The 14,757-nt window shown below is 39.9% G+C and overlaps 1 protein-coding gene across 15 annotated transcripts in view; it reads right to left on the minus strand.

Annotated features, from left to right (window-relative positions):
• Positions 1-1,076: 1,076 nt before the first annotated feature.
• The window catches only part of ADAM22 (ADAM metallopeptidase domain 22), a 245,400-nt gene continuing 231,719 nt past the window's right edge, over positions 1,077-14,757 (minus strand). For 11 of the 15 annotated variants that reach the window (XM_060020590.1, XM_060020591.1, XM_060020599.1 and 8 more), the window contains 2 exons: positions 12,827-12,950; positions 1,078-8,059 (listed from right to left, as the gene is read on the minus strand). In XM_060020590.1, coding sequence (XP_059876573.1) covers positions 8,039-8,059; positions 12,827-12,950 — 145 coding nt within the window. In that variant the 3' untranslated portion in view covers positions 1,078-8,038. The other 4 variants (XM_060020584.1, XM_060020585.1, XM_060020586.1 and 1 more) reach the window with 3 other exon arrangements.

The following is a 14,757-nucleotide window of genomic DNA, read 5'->3' on the forward strand; positions in this document are numbered from 1 at the left end:
AGCATGTAGTTGGAGCATAATAAAGCTGTGAGCTCAAACTTGAATACTTCAGTCATTTGGAGAATTAAGTTCCTCAAATCACCCCAACTCAAGATTTAATTTAATTTGGGGGATGAGTGCTTTATCATGGTGTGTCAAGAGATTTGTGATGATAAAGTACTTACAGCCCTTTCTGAGCACTTCCATAGGAATGTGGCCGCAAGAGGCCTGTGCTTCCCCGGGGACAGTTGGCATAGATTTGCCCCACAGCAGTCATATTAATCAGAGCTCTCACTCCTATTGAGCCAAAAAGTCTAGACTCCACTTCAGCGTGATGTTCCAGGCGGTACCGTCAGTCCACGAAATGGCATGTGAGCGAGAACTAATGCTATCTCTGATCTAGACTTCGCTTTTGCTTCGCTGAGTGTGTTACTGTTTCAGTGTTTATCTTAGTGGATTATTATATGCCTAAAATACTATAAATTGAAGAAATGGAGCTATATGTAATCACCCTTTTTTTAATCTCATAATAAATGTACAAACCCTTAGTCAATGACTTCTGTTTTTCTCACATTAAAACAGTACTTTACTTATAACTGCTTTTTTCCTCAGCAGACTAGGAGCTGAAGGCAAGGAAATTCCAAGTGCCAGGGTAAAGACTGGTAGATGAAAGGGCTGCTGGGGAGATGATGAAAAGGCCGGGTGGAAAAATTCTTTAGGCAGTGAATTCATGGACCCAAACTGAGCCCATCCAAGGCGCAATGCTTTACAGTCTGACATAAGTGAACTCATTAAATAAGCACCACTGCCTGGGCTCTAGGACAGACTATAGTAAATTGATCCTTATCAGGGTGAGGGAGAAAGTGTTCATGAAATAAGGCAGGTGGATAGAGAAGACTCCATATGCCACCCAGCTGGGGCAACTGTCCAACAAAGTAAACATTCAGGCTTCACTAAAGATCATGGTATTTCTCCCCATGCCGATGGTCCATTCTAGAACCGCGTGGAACAGAAAAGAAAGAACCCCCAGCAGCATGCCCACAGAGCTTCTGAAAGAGAAAGAGTGACTGGGAGAAAAGCAGGATTAAAGAGAGTCACGCATCAAAATAACATAAATCTTTTATTGAAAGTCACTTTATTGATGTTACAATGAGAGTAACATAGAAAAGCGTGGTACCTTATTAGCTTCAGAAGTGAATACTAATAAAATTGTGCCAGAAATCTGAACCTTAAGTTACAGTGACCTTTAAAAACAGCAAGATTTTGTTTACCTACATATAACAACTTTATAACTCGAACAGCCATGAAACAAATCGCACTTGATCTGGAAGGCAGTCGCCATATATTTCAGTTGCTGTTTGCCAAAACCCGGTAATAATGTTTAAAGTAGCTTAAGAACCCGAAGTGCAGAGTAGCCGAGAGAATATAATGTTAAAATGAAGCCAAACTATATACACCTGATTACCTGGTTACCGAAAGTGAAACGGTGCCGCCATTAACACTTCCCCACGCAGTGTCTTCCACTAGCTGTAGATGGGACATCACCCCTTGAAGATGATAGATGTGGAAAACACCAGTGCAGACCTACACTGGCTAACATACGAACTGCTATGTTTAGGTAAAAACGCTCAGTTTTTAAAAGAAGTTGTCTTTTTGTGATGCTAAATTGGAGAGGCAAGCCTCTTCCAGCAAGTTAAAAAAGGAGCACGTGCTTATTATTCTGAATAAACCTTTGCTAAGCATCTCTGAAGTTAGTGTAAAAAAAAAAAGTTTTCCATACAAAACAAAGATGTTGGGTCATTTTTACCCATTAAAAAGACTGGCTGTAGAATCACAGTTTGATTTTGTACTGGATTAGAAAAGCGGGGATTCTCATCAGGCAGTGATACACATGTATAATTTAGCAAGAACTTTTGTATTATTACTGAATAAATGTATTAATTCCTATCAGCACTTTCTGTATTGTGTTATCTAGTGTAACTTAGCACCACTGTGTTTAAAGATTTGGGGGCTCTTTGCATTTTTTAAGAGCTTGACCATCAAAACACAAATCCACATCTGAAACTTCATAAAACGAGAGACTAAGCCCTAAAGTAAACGTATCATAGTATAGTACAGTATTGTATGCATATGTATTTTTTAACGAGAGGAAAACGCGCGTTTCTTCAAAAACTCATAACTCTTCAAAAGCAGTATTGATGAATTTGTTAAGCACATTATCTCAACATTGCTAGACTCATTGTATGCCTTTTTGTAAAAAACGAAAAACAGAAAAGAAAAAAAAAAACACTTTTTCCCTGGTTTTGATTTCAGGGACACCTAAAAGCATGAAATGATGATGTCCTTAAGCCAAACCTCTGTCAGCCTTGAAGCACCTCCAGGTACGATACAGGTTCTATGAACGATGCAACAGGGACAGCCACACCAGGCATTGGCCCATTATGACTAGACAATGAGGCTTTACACAGCCAACACTCAGTAAAACTGCAAAGCACACAGGTCTGCCCTAGGCACGCAGCACCTCTCCCTATCATACCACCAGTGGCCGACCTGTGCTCTTCCACTGTCTTGGCTTCTGAGCTCTCCCTGCGCCTCTCCATTCTGCCCCTATCCAGGGCTAAATGCCCCATGACCTCCCAAGCCTTGCTGTTTCTTATCTCCCCTCCAGCCTGAAACACACCCTGACAACCAATCTCTCAGTGACTTCCCAAGTTGCATAATCCATGCCCAGATGCCAACAGAAGGCTAAAAGTGCCTCTCTCCCCTAATTCCATGCCCCAATGGTTCCCCGAGTGCCAGTTCGGGCGAATAAGTGACTTACCTCCATGACAGTGCAAGTTCCTAGTCAGGAGAAAAGGTCTGACAGCTACTGGAGAGCGACTCTGGAAGTAGGAAGGGTCTGGAAGCATCTCTCAACCCCACAGTGAGAATGCTTACTGTTTGTCAGGCTATGGATGTAAAGGACAAAAACACTAGGCAGGTTTTTGTTGTTTCCGAATGTTTTGTTTTTCTACCTACAAACTGAACCATAAGATGCCCCATTTGGGGGACTCTGACAAAGAAGAAATACTCCCGATTTCTAAGATCCGGCTCCATCTTTGTTTGCTCTGCATCTGCAGGTGGGGTGGAAAATTCCTCTTGGAATTAAAAGCACCTGCCCACAGAGCAGATGCTAGGAGCATGCCCCGAAGGTTCCCAGCAGGTGTGGCTGCTCCGACCCCCACGCCCAGACCCCAGCACACACCCAGAGCCAGATAGGCTGCTCCCTCTTAGCTGATTTTCACAAGAGCAGGCTGGGCTCCTCAGGGTCCAATAAACAGGGGAAGCTGTTTAGGAAAGTTCTTAGCTCTCCCAGGCGGGAGGAAAGTTGCTGCCTCCGAAATCAGAAGTCTTAGCCCTTCAGAAAATATCTCAGAGGAGAAAAATTCAAAGTTTGAGCCTCCAATTAAGCCCTATGTTTGCTTCATATATATTTTAAGCTAATAGAATGAGAAATTCATCTTGACTCAATTTAAGAAAAGAAGTATTTGAGTGTCAGTTTTAGAGGAAACATAGACGGGATAGAAAAAAATAATTAGGAGCATAAAAAAGTAGACATTATGCTACAAATGGGAGTCAGAATGTTTCATGTAAAATTCATGTCAACTTACCAACTGGTACGATTGTACTTAAAATATGCTGCCCAGGGACTTCCCTGGCGGTCCAGTGATTAAGGCGCTGCGCTTCCACTGCAGGGGGAACAGGTTTGATCTCTCGTGGGGGAATTTAAGATCCCACATGCAGCTTGGCCAAAAAAAAAAAAAAATGCTGCCCATAGGGGGCGTCCTGGAAGCAGGGGGCGGTGTTCTATCAGGCTGCGGGGGCAGCAGGCCTGCTTCCCTTTCCTTCCCTCACTGCCTTTATTCAGCTCCCCTTCCCATACACTCGGCAAGCTACTCGGTAAGTTCCAGTATATTCCCTTTTTAAGTAAAATAAAGTAAAATAAAATAGTCTTCTCTTTACGTAAGGATTTATTATCATGTCGAATAACACAAGGAAATATTTAAAGCACTAAATATATATGTTAAAATAGAACTACAGACAGCAGGAAATGAAGAATGGATGAGATTAATAAATGAACAATTTTGAAACACTGAAAGTGGACAGAAATACCATATTTCCTCTAGCCCATAGGTAACTATAAAAATTAAAGAAAACCTAAGAAGGTAAAAGGTAAAGCAGACACAAAAAGATCTGAGACAACAGAGGGGATTAAATTATGCAAATCTGCAAGGGGATCAACAGAAAAAATAGAGAAATGTTAAGACTGTTTGGGAGTTCAAACATAAATAGTCCTTCTGTGGAAGTGCACAGAATACCTGATTTTATCTTTTCAGCAACTTCTTTTAGAAACCCTATCAACCTTATGTTCAGAAATCTATGCTGGATTGACTTTACGCAGTAACACAATTTTAAAAGCCTTTTTAAAGCAAGGGGGGTGGAGGTGGGCAGGGGAGTGAAACTGTAGTATCATTTAATAAAGCACCTATATATCAACCTGGAAAATAGCTTTGGCATTTACTTTATTAGTCAACATTTTATTTTAAGGAAAAGCACTGGGTATCTTTAAAAAAAATACAGCAACCACAAATTGAAAGGCCTCCTGATGCTGCACTGTTTGAGGAGTTTATTCCTTTCCACCGATTGCATGTGGCCTGGGGGCCACTTTCTAGCTGGGAGACCCCAGAGGAGGGTGCCCCTTCCTGTCTAAAGAATGAGGGGCTGGACACAGAGACCAGTTAATCTGACCAGTCAGCTCCTTTATAGCTCCATGTTTCCCACACCTCCTTTGCTGGCACTCTTAGGGGCGAGATATGTGTTGCTTTAAATCAGGGTTTACTATACTGTAACAAATATGGATAAATGGAACATCTCAGGTTGCAGAGTTGTCAATCTGAAGTCTAATCTACGCACAAAACTTCAGAAAGAGAGGAAAAAGGCATACAATGGAACACAAAGGCCAAAAAGCTGCTCTTCTCTGCTTAGTATAACAGTCCTATAGTTGACTGGGGGCTATAAATATTAGTTTCATGATACAAACTGTTATGTGGCCTCGAAGTTGCTCTCCAAAATAGATACTCAAAAAAAATTAATAATAATAATAATGCTGTGCTTGCGTTTAGTGCCATGGGTCCATTCTCCCTGCTTCAGTGGATGAAAAGTCATAGATATTTAGAAATACATCTAGAACACCAACCATGAGTTCACATATAGGTACTTCTCACAACTAGCCACTGAAATTATAAACTTGTCAAAGAATGCGGCAAATGGCTGTAAGAATGTTTACACATTCCTAGATAGAGTAGATACCTAGAATAGAACATCAAAGGTACTATAAAATCATAGTCTCTCGGGGCTTCCCTGGTGGCGCAGTGGTTGAGAGTCCGCCTGCCGATGCAGGGGACACGGGTTCGTGCCCCGGTCTGGGAAGATCCCACATGCCGCGGAGCGGCTGGGCCCGTGAGCCATGGCCGCTGAGCCTGCGCATCCGGAGCCTGTGCTCCGCAATGGGAGAGCCCACAAATCATAGTCTCTCTGCAAATAAAGCACTTTTCATTCAGTTCTATGTGAAGTTTATTATCGAGGAGGATGACTATAAACTGTATACCTCTAGAGCAACCATGTCTCCCAAAAGGCACAAATAATGATTTTTTTCACTTGAAATAATAATCTTCATGTAAAAATAATTCAGAAGGTGAGGAAAGACAGAAGGGCGAAGGGATCCATTGACTACATAGCTAATCATTTGTGGATTCTTTCAAATGAGGGATGTGTAACCATAACTAGGAAGCATATTTACATAAGGTATCTTACATTCAAATCTAGAACTCTTTTATAGTCAAAATAAACCTTCTAACATTAGCCTTTTATACACTCAATATCAGAAAACATTCAGTGCACATTAAAGTGATCTTGGTCAAAAGCCACTTTATTTGCTACATCTTTAAATCTGTCTGCCCTCCTGTCCTTGGCTTGGGCTACATGGCAACATCACCCAACTTGAGACTGATGGATCATTTTATCATAGTCTCGACAATCACATCCCTTCCTGTCATGAAAACTGCTGTTTATACTTTATCATTTTGGATCATTAAACTGCTTTTCAAATGTTTTCAAAGACTTTCAGAAGAGAGGTCCGTTACGGAAGACATAGACACATAGAGGAGAAAACACTGCCTTCTAATGGGCCCTTTAGTTTGGGCCTCCAAGATGATTACACACGGAGATGAAATGGGTTTTGTTCTCGGACACTACTGGCAGAGATCAAATTTAGAGGATATTTCTGAAACCTTGTCTGCAGATTCCATTCCTCTCAAGAAAAAGGAGAGAAAATTAGAAAATTCAGAAGTACTCTTTACATCAGAGCATCTGATTGATCCCATTAATTTCGGAGCTCACTTAGGGTCGCCTCCCAAGAGAAGTTTTCTTTGAGAATGGCAGAGCTGCATGATGACAGCTATCGAACTTTGGTTTTAAAGAAGGGGATTTAGCATAGATTTCTCACTTTTCTATGGATTAAAAACGTAGAGAGTTCAGAACATCAGATTCTACCCCTTGCCGGCTGTTTGGATAAATTCACAGTTGCTGCACCCTTGGGGTTTTAGGTTTCTTTGAACCCTCTGCGACCTGTTGAGGCTTCCCAGCCCAGCTGGTAGAACCTTCCATATCTTACTTACAAATCAGTGCAGAATGACCTGCTGGGACTCACGTCCCACCGATGATAAATAACCTCAATAAACAGTGTGAAAGTTGTTTTCATTAAAACACGTCATTCATGTCACAGAGAAGGTTGGCTAAAAAGCTTTGTTAAAGAACAAAAGTTTAGGCCACAAAAGGTTAGAGTACTGGCAAGTTGGAAGCTACCAATGCATCAGCAGCTGTGGCCTCCTGTGTCTTTGGTGCATTTGTTTAACTCAGCAGGACACACTGCTGTGGGGCTCACAGGACCCCCCAGGTGAGACTAGCAGATGTGCTCTGGCACCGAAAAAGAATAGCCACTGAGGCAGGCGCTGTAGCCCCCAGAAGGAAGATGGACAGGCTGGAGGATTCCCAGGGAGCAGCCAGCTGCTAGCAGAGCGCCTTGAGGCAGTAAGCAAGCTGTGGAGGCCCTAAGTTCTGTTGGACATTTCGTTCTCTTGTTCAATTAATTACTCAATAAAACTGCCTCTAGACTGTGCACACTTTAAAGGGATAGCACATGGTTTGGACAAATACCAGTTATGGGGAGACACACATACAGCCCTGACCACTATATTTACAACATCATCCGGTCATAATCTTGAAAGACCATTCGATGGACGATGATGACGTGATTGTGACTGATTGTTTTTAGGCATCTGGCAAAATACACTTGTGTGTAACAGCTGCTTTTTTTTTAAATTTTAAAAATGTTTACATATGTACAATTGTCCTTGTATGCTGATATAAATATGAAAAGTAAAAAAAAAAGAAAAAAAAAGAAAAATACATGTTTACAGTTAGCATATGGGATATTGGCCTCTCAAGCTTTAAAGTCCTGCAGAAGAAATCCTATATGCCTTAGCCCAGCATGCTAGTTTCTATTATGGGATGTTGTTTCCTTAAATGTGGAAAACAATAAACAGAAGCCTCATGCACATAGCATTACTGTCTACAATGAGGATGTGCTTCAGAATGTCGAGTTCTGAATCCATTATTGTCCCTTAGGAAACTTGCTACATTTGGGTCATGTGAGTTAATTTCAGTGATATTTCTACATGTATCTGTCATGCGGATTATCCATTAACATACCAGTACCTTAGTTGTTCCATGTTATAGTGTAACATTTTAGTAGTTCTTTTCATGGTTCAATTAAATCTGAAGCCAATGACAAAAAGAAAATGGTATCCAGATGTGAGTCTCGGCTTCCTCTCCTCTGTGGCATTCAGAGATGTTTTTGAGTTGTTTGAAGAGCAGATAGATTTGCAGTGATTCAGTGAGGCTGAGTTTCTATAAAAGTTGAAGTAAACAGTTTCGATGTATCACATGTAAACAGCTGATCTTAAATGGATGTCTCCCATAGCTGCACAACAGAGAAAAGCAAAATTTCACACTGCGAAAGCAGGAAACAGACATATTCTGAGCTACAAAGATGAAAAAGATTCGGTAATTTCATCTATACTTATGTGATTGTGGATGCGAAGTCTCATAATGGATAAAATAAACACTCTAATTTTTAGTTCTCTTTTTCCTCTAAACCTGAGTCTCAACGTTTTTAACAATGGCCACCTTTCAATACACAAAACCCTCACATCCTCATTTAATATTGGGCTGGCCAAAAAGTTCCTTCGGTTTTAAAGTAAAAATAAAAGACACGTTTTTCATTTTCACCAAAGACTTTATTGAACAATATATTCACCCTTTTGTTCCACTACCTTCTGCCATTTTTCAGGCAACTTCATAATTCCATCTTCCCAAAACTTTTTATCTTTTTGAGCAAAGAACTGTTCCAGGTGCCTTTTACAGTCTTCCAGGGAACTGAATTTTTTTACATTAAGAGAATTTTGTCAAGACCGAAATAAATGGAAATCCGAAGGTGCAATGTCTGGTGAATACGGCAGATGAATCAGAACTTCCCAGCCAAGCTGTAACAGTTTTTGCCTGGTCATCAAAGAAGCATGCGGTCTTGCGTTATCCTGATGGAAGATTACGCGTTTTCTGTTGACTAATTCCGGATGCTTTTTGTTGAGTGCTGCTTTCAGTTGGTTTAACTGTATGCAGTACCTGTGGGAATTAATCATTTAGTTTTTCTGGGAGGAGCTCATAATAGAGGACTCCCTTCCAATCCCACCATATATGCAACATCACATTCTTTGGATGAAGACCCGCCTTTGGTGTGGTTGGTGGTGGTTCATTTCGCTTGCCCCACACTTTCTTCCGTTCCATATTATTGTACAGTATACACTTTTCATCGCCTGTCACAATTTGTTTTAAAAAGGGAACATTTTCATTACGTTTCAGTAGAGAATCGCATGTGTAAATATGGTCAAGAAGGTTTTTTTTTTGCTTATGGGGAACCCAAACGTCAAAGCAATTCAAATAACCAAGCTGGTGCAAATGATTTTCAATGCTTGATTTGGATATTTTGAGTATGCTGGCTATCTCCCACGTGGTATAACATTGATCGTTCTCAATTAATATCTCGATTTGATCGCTATCAACTTCAACTGGTCTACCCGACTGTGGAGCATCATCCAGTGAGAAATCTCCAGCACAAAACTTCACAAACCACTTTTGACACGTTCGATCAGTCACAGCACCTTCTCCATACACTGCACAAATCTTTTTTTTGCTTTTCACTTGCATTTTTACCTTTCTTGAAATAATAAAGCATAACATGCTGAAATGTTGCTTTTCTCTTCCATCTTAAAAATTAAAATGGCTACACAAAAATTCACCAATTTTGATAAGTTTTTTTTTTAAATGCACGCGGACATGACAGCTGTCACAATCCAATCCAACAAAACTGTTTCGAGAGCAGTTAAAGATAACTAAGTGCTACTAGAGCCATCTTATGGAAAAAACCAAACGAACTTTTTGGCCCACCCAATATTACTTGAAATTTTGAGTAAATTAAATATTGTGTCTCAAATGAAATAATTTAAAATATTATTTTTTTAAAACTACACATACCCTTATTTTCCCCAGGATTCTGATACAGCCATCTAGAACAGTGGTTCTCAACCCAGCTGTACATTTCAATGATCTGGGGATGTTTTAAAAATCCCACTGCCTAGACAGCACACCAGACCAACTAAATCAGAATCTCTCTGGTTGGGACTCAGGCATCAGTATATTTTAAAAGTCCTTCAGACAATTCAGTACAGTCAATGCTGAGAACTACTGACCTTAGGAAAGTGTGAGTCCATTAATACCACCACCACCCAATTAAAAATCATTGCTCTGGGCCTGTGGTCAGGCTATACACTCTCCAAATCCATCACTATCTGCTAAACAATTGTCCTCTCTCAGGAGTGGACATATCAGAGTAGAATGATGTATCCAGGGCAGGATGTCAATTTCGTAATTCCCTCACCTCTTCCCTCTCCTGGCCTCTGCCACCATTTCTTTTTACCAGCCCCATTGATATCTAATTTCTAAAATACTCAGTAATTGCCTTAATGGACTGAATACAAGTTTGGCATGATCAAATATAAGTGCAATTCAGTTCACCAGAGAAGGAACGCCAATTAAAAAAAAAGAAAAAAGATCAAGCTGATAAAATATGTTTCCAGGCAATATCATGTGGGTATAATTATTATGAACATGAACAAAGAAAGACTAAGATTAGTGTAACATAGGTTGCATCCAATTTCCAACCAAATCCCATTTTTACTGGAAATCTGGGGCCAGTCATTGTATGATACCCAATGAGTTTCTAAGGAAAAAAAAAAGGAGAAATAGCTAAGTGACTAAGTGGATGTTTCTCTACAGATTCTCTTAATATGTTCTCTTGACTCTTCATGGAAATATTCTGTTACCTACTTTAGGTCCACTTTATATGTCCTTTTCATTAAAAAAAGACACCAAATCTCTCAACTGTGAGGATCTTTGTGTGTGGATGACACCTGTTGGTGGAGACAAGTGAAAATGAATGGTTAAGCAGGAGGTGTGCAGGGCGTCTGAGGGAAAGAAGATCTGGATTGACGCTCAGATGATGATACAGAGTAGTTAAGAGTCCAGACTTCACCTTCAGTGAGCCCAGTTTCTTCACAAATGGTTACGAAGATTAAATAATAAATGACAGCTCGAAGAAAGAAGAGAGGAACAAAGGAATGACACTGGGGAAATCTGAAGGTGACGATTATCCCAGTGAGGAAAAAGGAGCAAAGAATTGCCAAGCCATCGCTTTTAAGAATAGGCATGACCTTGGCCGTGTCTGGATAGCTGTAACAGAAGGCTTGCTGATAGAAAGATCTGCTCGTTAGATTGTCCACAGACCACAAAGACAGCCCAGAGACAGGGGCTGCCTATTCTATAGGATTCTGCTACTTGCTCATGGGAACCAAGAACCAAGCAGACCTTTCACACAACTGTCCCCAAGGCTACAGTCTTCACAGCTGCCCCACTCAGCCTAGAGAAAAGGTCAAGGGCCAGCCATTTCTTCTGGAGGATGTCATTTTCATGGGCTCTCATGTGGGAACATCTCCAAAAACCTGCACCCTGGCATGACAACAGTTAAAAGAATGTCCCCAGTTAGATAGAACAAAACAGCAATGTAGACAATTTATCAGGGAGAAAATGTGAGGTGTTCTACTTTAGCAATTCCCTGGGGAGGGAAGGAATGACATCAGCCTAAGGTTTCATTACCACATACTTATATCACAAACAAGTGGATGCCTACTCACAAGTCTTTTTTTTTTTTAAGGCCAAAAGCTGAGTGCTGGGAATCTGAGTTATTGTCTTCCTTTCCATCTTTTACCATTGCCCATATTAATATATGAAGGTAATTTTTTGTATGGTTAATAAAATACCACCGATTGTTTTTAAAGTCTTTTCGATTATAGTGATCTAACCAGCACATGTTTTCTTACTGACTCTGAATTGATCAAGTTAAAATTTGAATGATCCATGTTTACCTTGGACCCCATAATGTAAGTTCAGGGTCCAAGAGGCTCTGAAATATCTTTCAAAACCAAAAGGTCTAGGAACCAAGGACCCACTAGCAGATAAATCTGTCCAGGCTTTTAAAGCTTTATTTTTTTGCAACATTGTTTCTGAGAAGATCAAAATTATAGTGTAACTGACCACAACAGAGCCTGGACACCAATAAAGGTAATTATTCTTTAGTTATATCTTTCACGTAAGTTTCTGAGGGTTGGTCTGCCTCTCTAAACTCGACTGTATCTCAAATTTCACATAATGGATGTGTTCTGGGAATTATGTGAGACTAAATAAAATCATAATTTAAATGTAAAGGAGGACTTAGTATTTACATGAAACTTCTGATGAATCACTTTTATAAAAATAGTAAATTCCAAATATGTTTTTAATGTTTTTTTTTAATAAAAGGTTGCTAAATTTCACCATACCCTTGGCCATACTCTTTTTTTTTGTTTTGTTTTTTTGTGTTTTTTTTTGCGGTAGGCGGGCCTCTCACTGATGTGGCCTCTCCCGTTGCGGAGCACAGGCTCCGGACGCGCAGGCCCAGCGGCCATGGCTCACGGGCCTATCCGGACCGGGGCACGAACCCGTGTCCCCTGCATCGGCAGGCGGACTCTCAACCACTGCGCCACCAGGGAAGCCCCCGCCATACTCTTAATATTACAGATTTTCAAGGTTCCTTTCCTTGTACAGTTATCCAAATTCCACCCCCATCCCCAAGACACTGATCTGACTCTCTGTCATGGGTTCCTATTTTTTAAATCCTACTGGGTGTTATTAGCCAACAAAAGGCCTGAGTTAGCAAACTGGGCATGGAAATGAGGCTGGTTTACTTAATCTCTGGCATTTCAAGGTATATGTAAAAACTGATAAAGCAAAATACACTCTCTGTTTTGTCTCTTCCAGGTTGTAATATAGTAGCTGCAATGAATAATAAAAGATGTAAATATATAGCAGTGAATAATTAATATAAGCCAAATATCTCTAGAATTCATCAATAATTAAACAAATTTGCCAATACAAATCTGGGCCCAAAAGCCCCAAGAATCTACTATTTTCCAAACTCAATTTTTCTCATGTTCTTATGAACAAAAAAAGGAAAAATGGCTCTCTCTTTTAAAACATCAACTCACAGATAAACGATCATGACTGAGGATGTTAGCATATGGAAGAAGTTCCCACATACCCTGGCACTTTGTCGGTTCACTTTCTTCTCCTCATCGGGAAGGGGAGGCATTGGATAAGGGTATTTTCTGCTGGAGGCAATAGACCCAGTTGACGAAGAAGGAGACTTGGCAGGAGATAAAGTCCTGAGACGTTGAGAACACATGAAATACATATTATGTGATTGCCTAATATCTTTTCAAATATCTGAAAAATGGGTTCAGAAAGAACCCTCTGATTTCTACTTTCATAGGCCACTACTGCAAAGGTTTAACTACTGGGACATACTCTGTCATTCACAACACTAGAATGCTAGAATTTTATCTTCCTAACTTCAAAACTGCAATGGATTGTTTAAATATTAGTACACAGAATACTTTTCAGCTAGAAAGCCACTAATGAGGTTTTTTATAGAATAGATTTTTAAAAAGCTAAAATGAAGAAGGGATCAAAAAATACTCTAAGAGCTCATAGTGGTAAATTAAGTGTACGATATATTAATAGTCTACCTTATTTTTATCACTTAATGTAAAAAATGTTTTTAGTGCAGTAATTCCAATTATAGTTTTAAGATCTGAAAGTACAACTGATACATTTATTAGTTACTAAGTCACACACCAGTTTACACAAAACTCATGCATTCAGAGGCCAGTGTGTTAGTCGTGAAAGAACAAAGGCAAATACGAGGGTTTTAATAACACATTAGTAAACATGCAAGCGGTAAGGAGTGCAGAGTTCCAGCCAAACAAAGAGTCTGATGAGAACATACAAAAATGGTCTGATTAGTCCCTACAATCATCATTTCTGTATAGGGGAGGATTCTAAGCCATAGACATAGACCTTGGTAACTCATGTAGGGTATACTTGTCATGTCAATAAGGTGGCAACACTTTAATGACTGGAATTTTACTACAACTAAAACCAAACACAACAACAAAATTTCTTCCTATTTGGATAATGTGTTCTCATCATGGAGATATTCCATATGAAAGATCTGCATAAGCTCTTGGTACATTATGCTGTTCTTGTTTGATTCTGCATGCACAGTGGTAATATTTGTGACTAAGCAGAGCGCACTGGAAGAGACCATATCTGCTATTTTGTCTTTAAAGTGAAAAAAAAACAGCTGAGAGTGAAGAGCCTCGATTCACACTGTGTCAATGAAAAATAAACATGATAATTCGGCAGTAGCTACCCATTCACAAATGTCACCACTACACATCCATGACCCCTCAATTCCTGGTGCAAGGCGGTAATGACCACATCACTGAACTGGTGGCACCGCCATGCTGAAGCACAGGTACTTATTTCAGTGGGGTGCGTTGCATCTGCTGTAAGTGACTGACTCAGCCTGCGACTGCTTGTGGTGTGGTAGCCTTCTGTAGGGGGGAGATCTAGTTACTGTACTGCCTGCACCAAATGAAGATGTCCTTTTCTCCCTGATTTTAAATTTCCGTTCCTATCCATATATCATTCTTTGCTCTGGTTCTGCTGTAGTTTTCAAATCAGTTTCTATTTTATGGACACTAAATTCAAGCTAAGATTTGAAAATAGTTTTTCCTACAAACCCTGAGATTTGGCTCAATTTTAAGACTCAAGAGTGATTCAGTTTACTTTAAATCTGTAATTCCTAATGTTTCCTCTGTTTCTGGAAAATGTCCAGAAATGTTCACTCCTTAATGTGAACTGTCCCAATATTGCAGCTGTTTGACCTCTGCTGTATTAATGCTATCCATCGCGGAGGAGATGGTTGGAACTTAGAATGTAAGTACTTCAAATCCTCTAAAGTACTATTTTTTTTAAAGTACTATTAAAGCAATGTACTACCACATCTTTTTCTAATTCAGAAATTCATGATTATTTTCAATTTTAGGAAGACATTTCAAATAGGACGATGATCTTTAGGAAACAAATTCAGTATGTGTAGAATGAGCACATACTTTTGTATGTAAA

The sequence above is a fragment of the Delphinus delphis genome, chromosome 9, assembly GCF_949987515.2.
Source record: "Delphinus delphis chromosome 9, mDelDel1.2, whole genome shotgun sequence".
In the NCBI taxonomy this organism is placed as follows: Eukaryota; Metazoa; Chordata; class Mammalia; order Artiodactyla; family Delphinidae; genus Delphinus; species Delphinus delphis.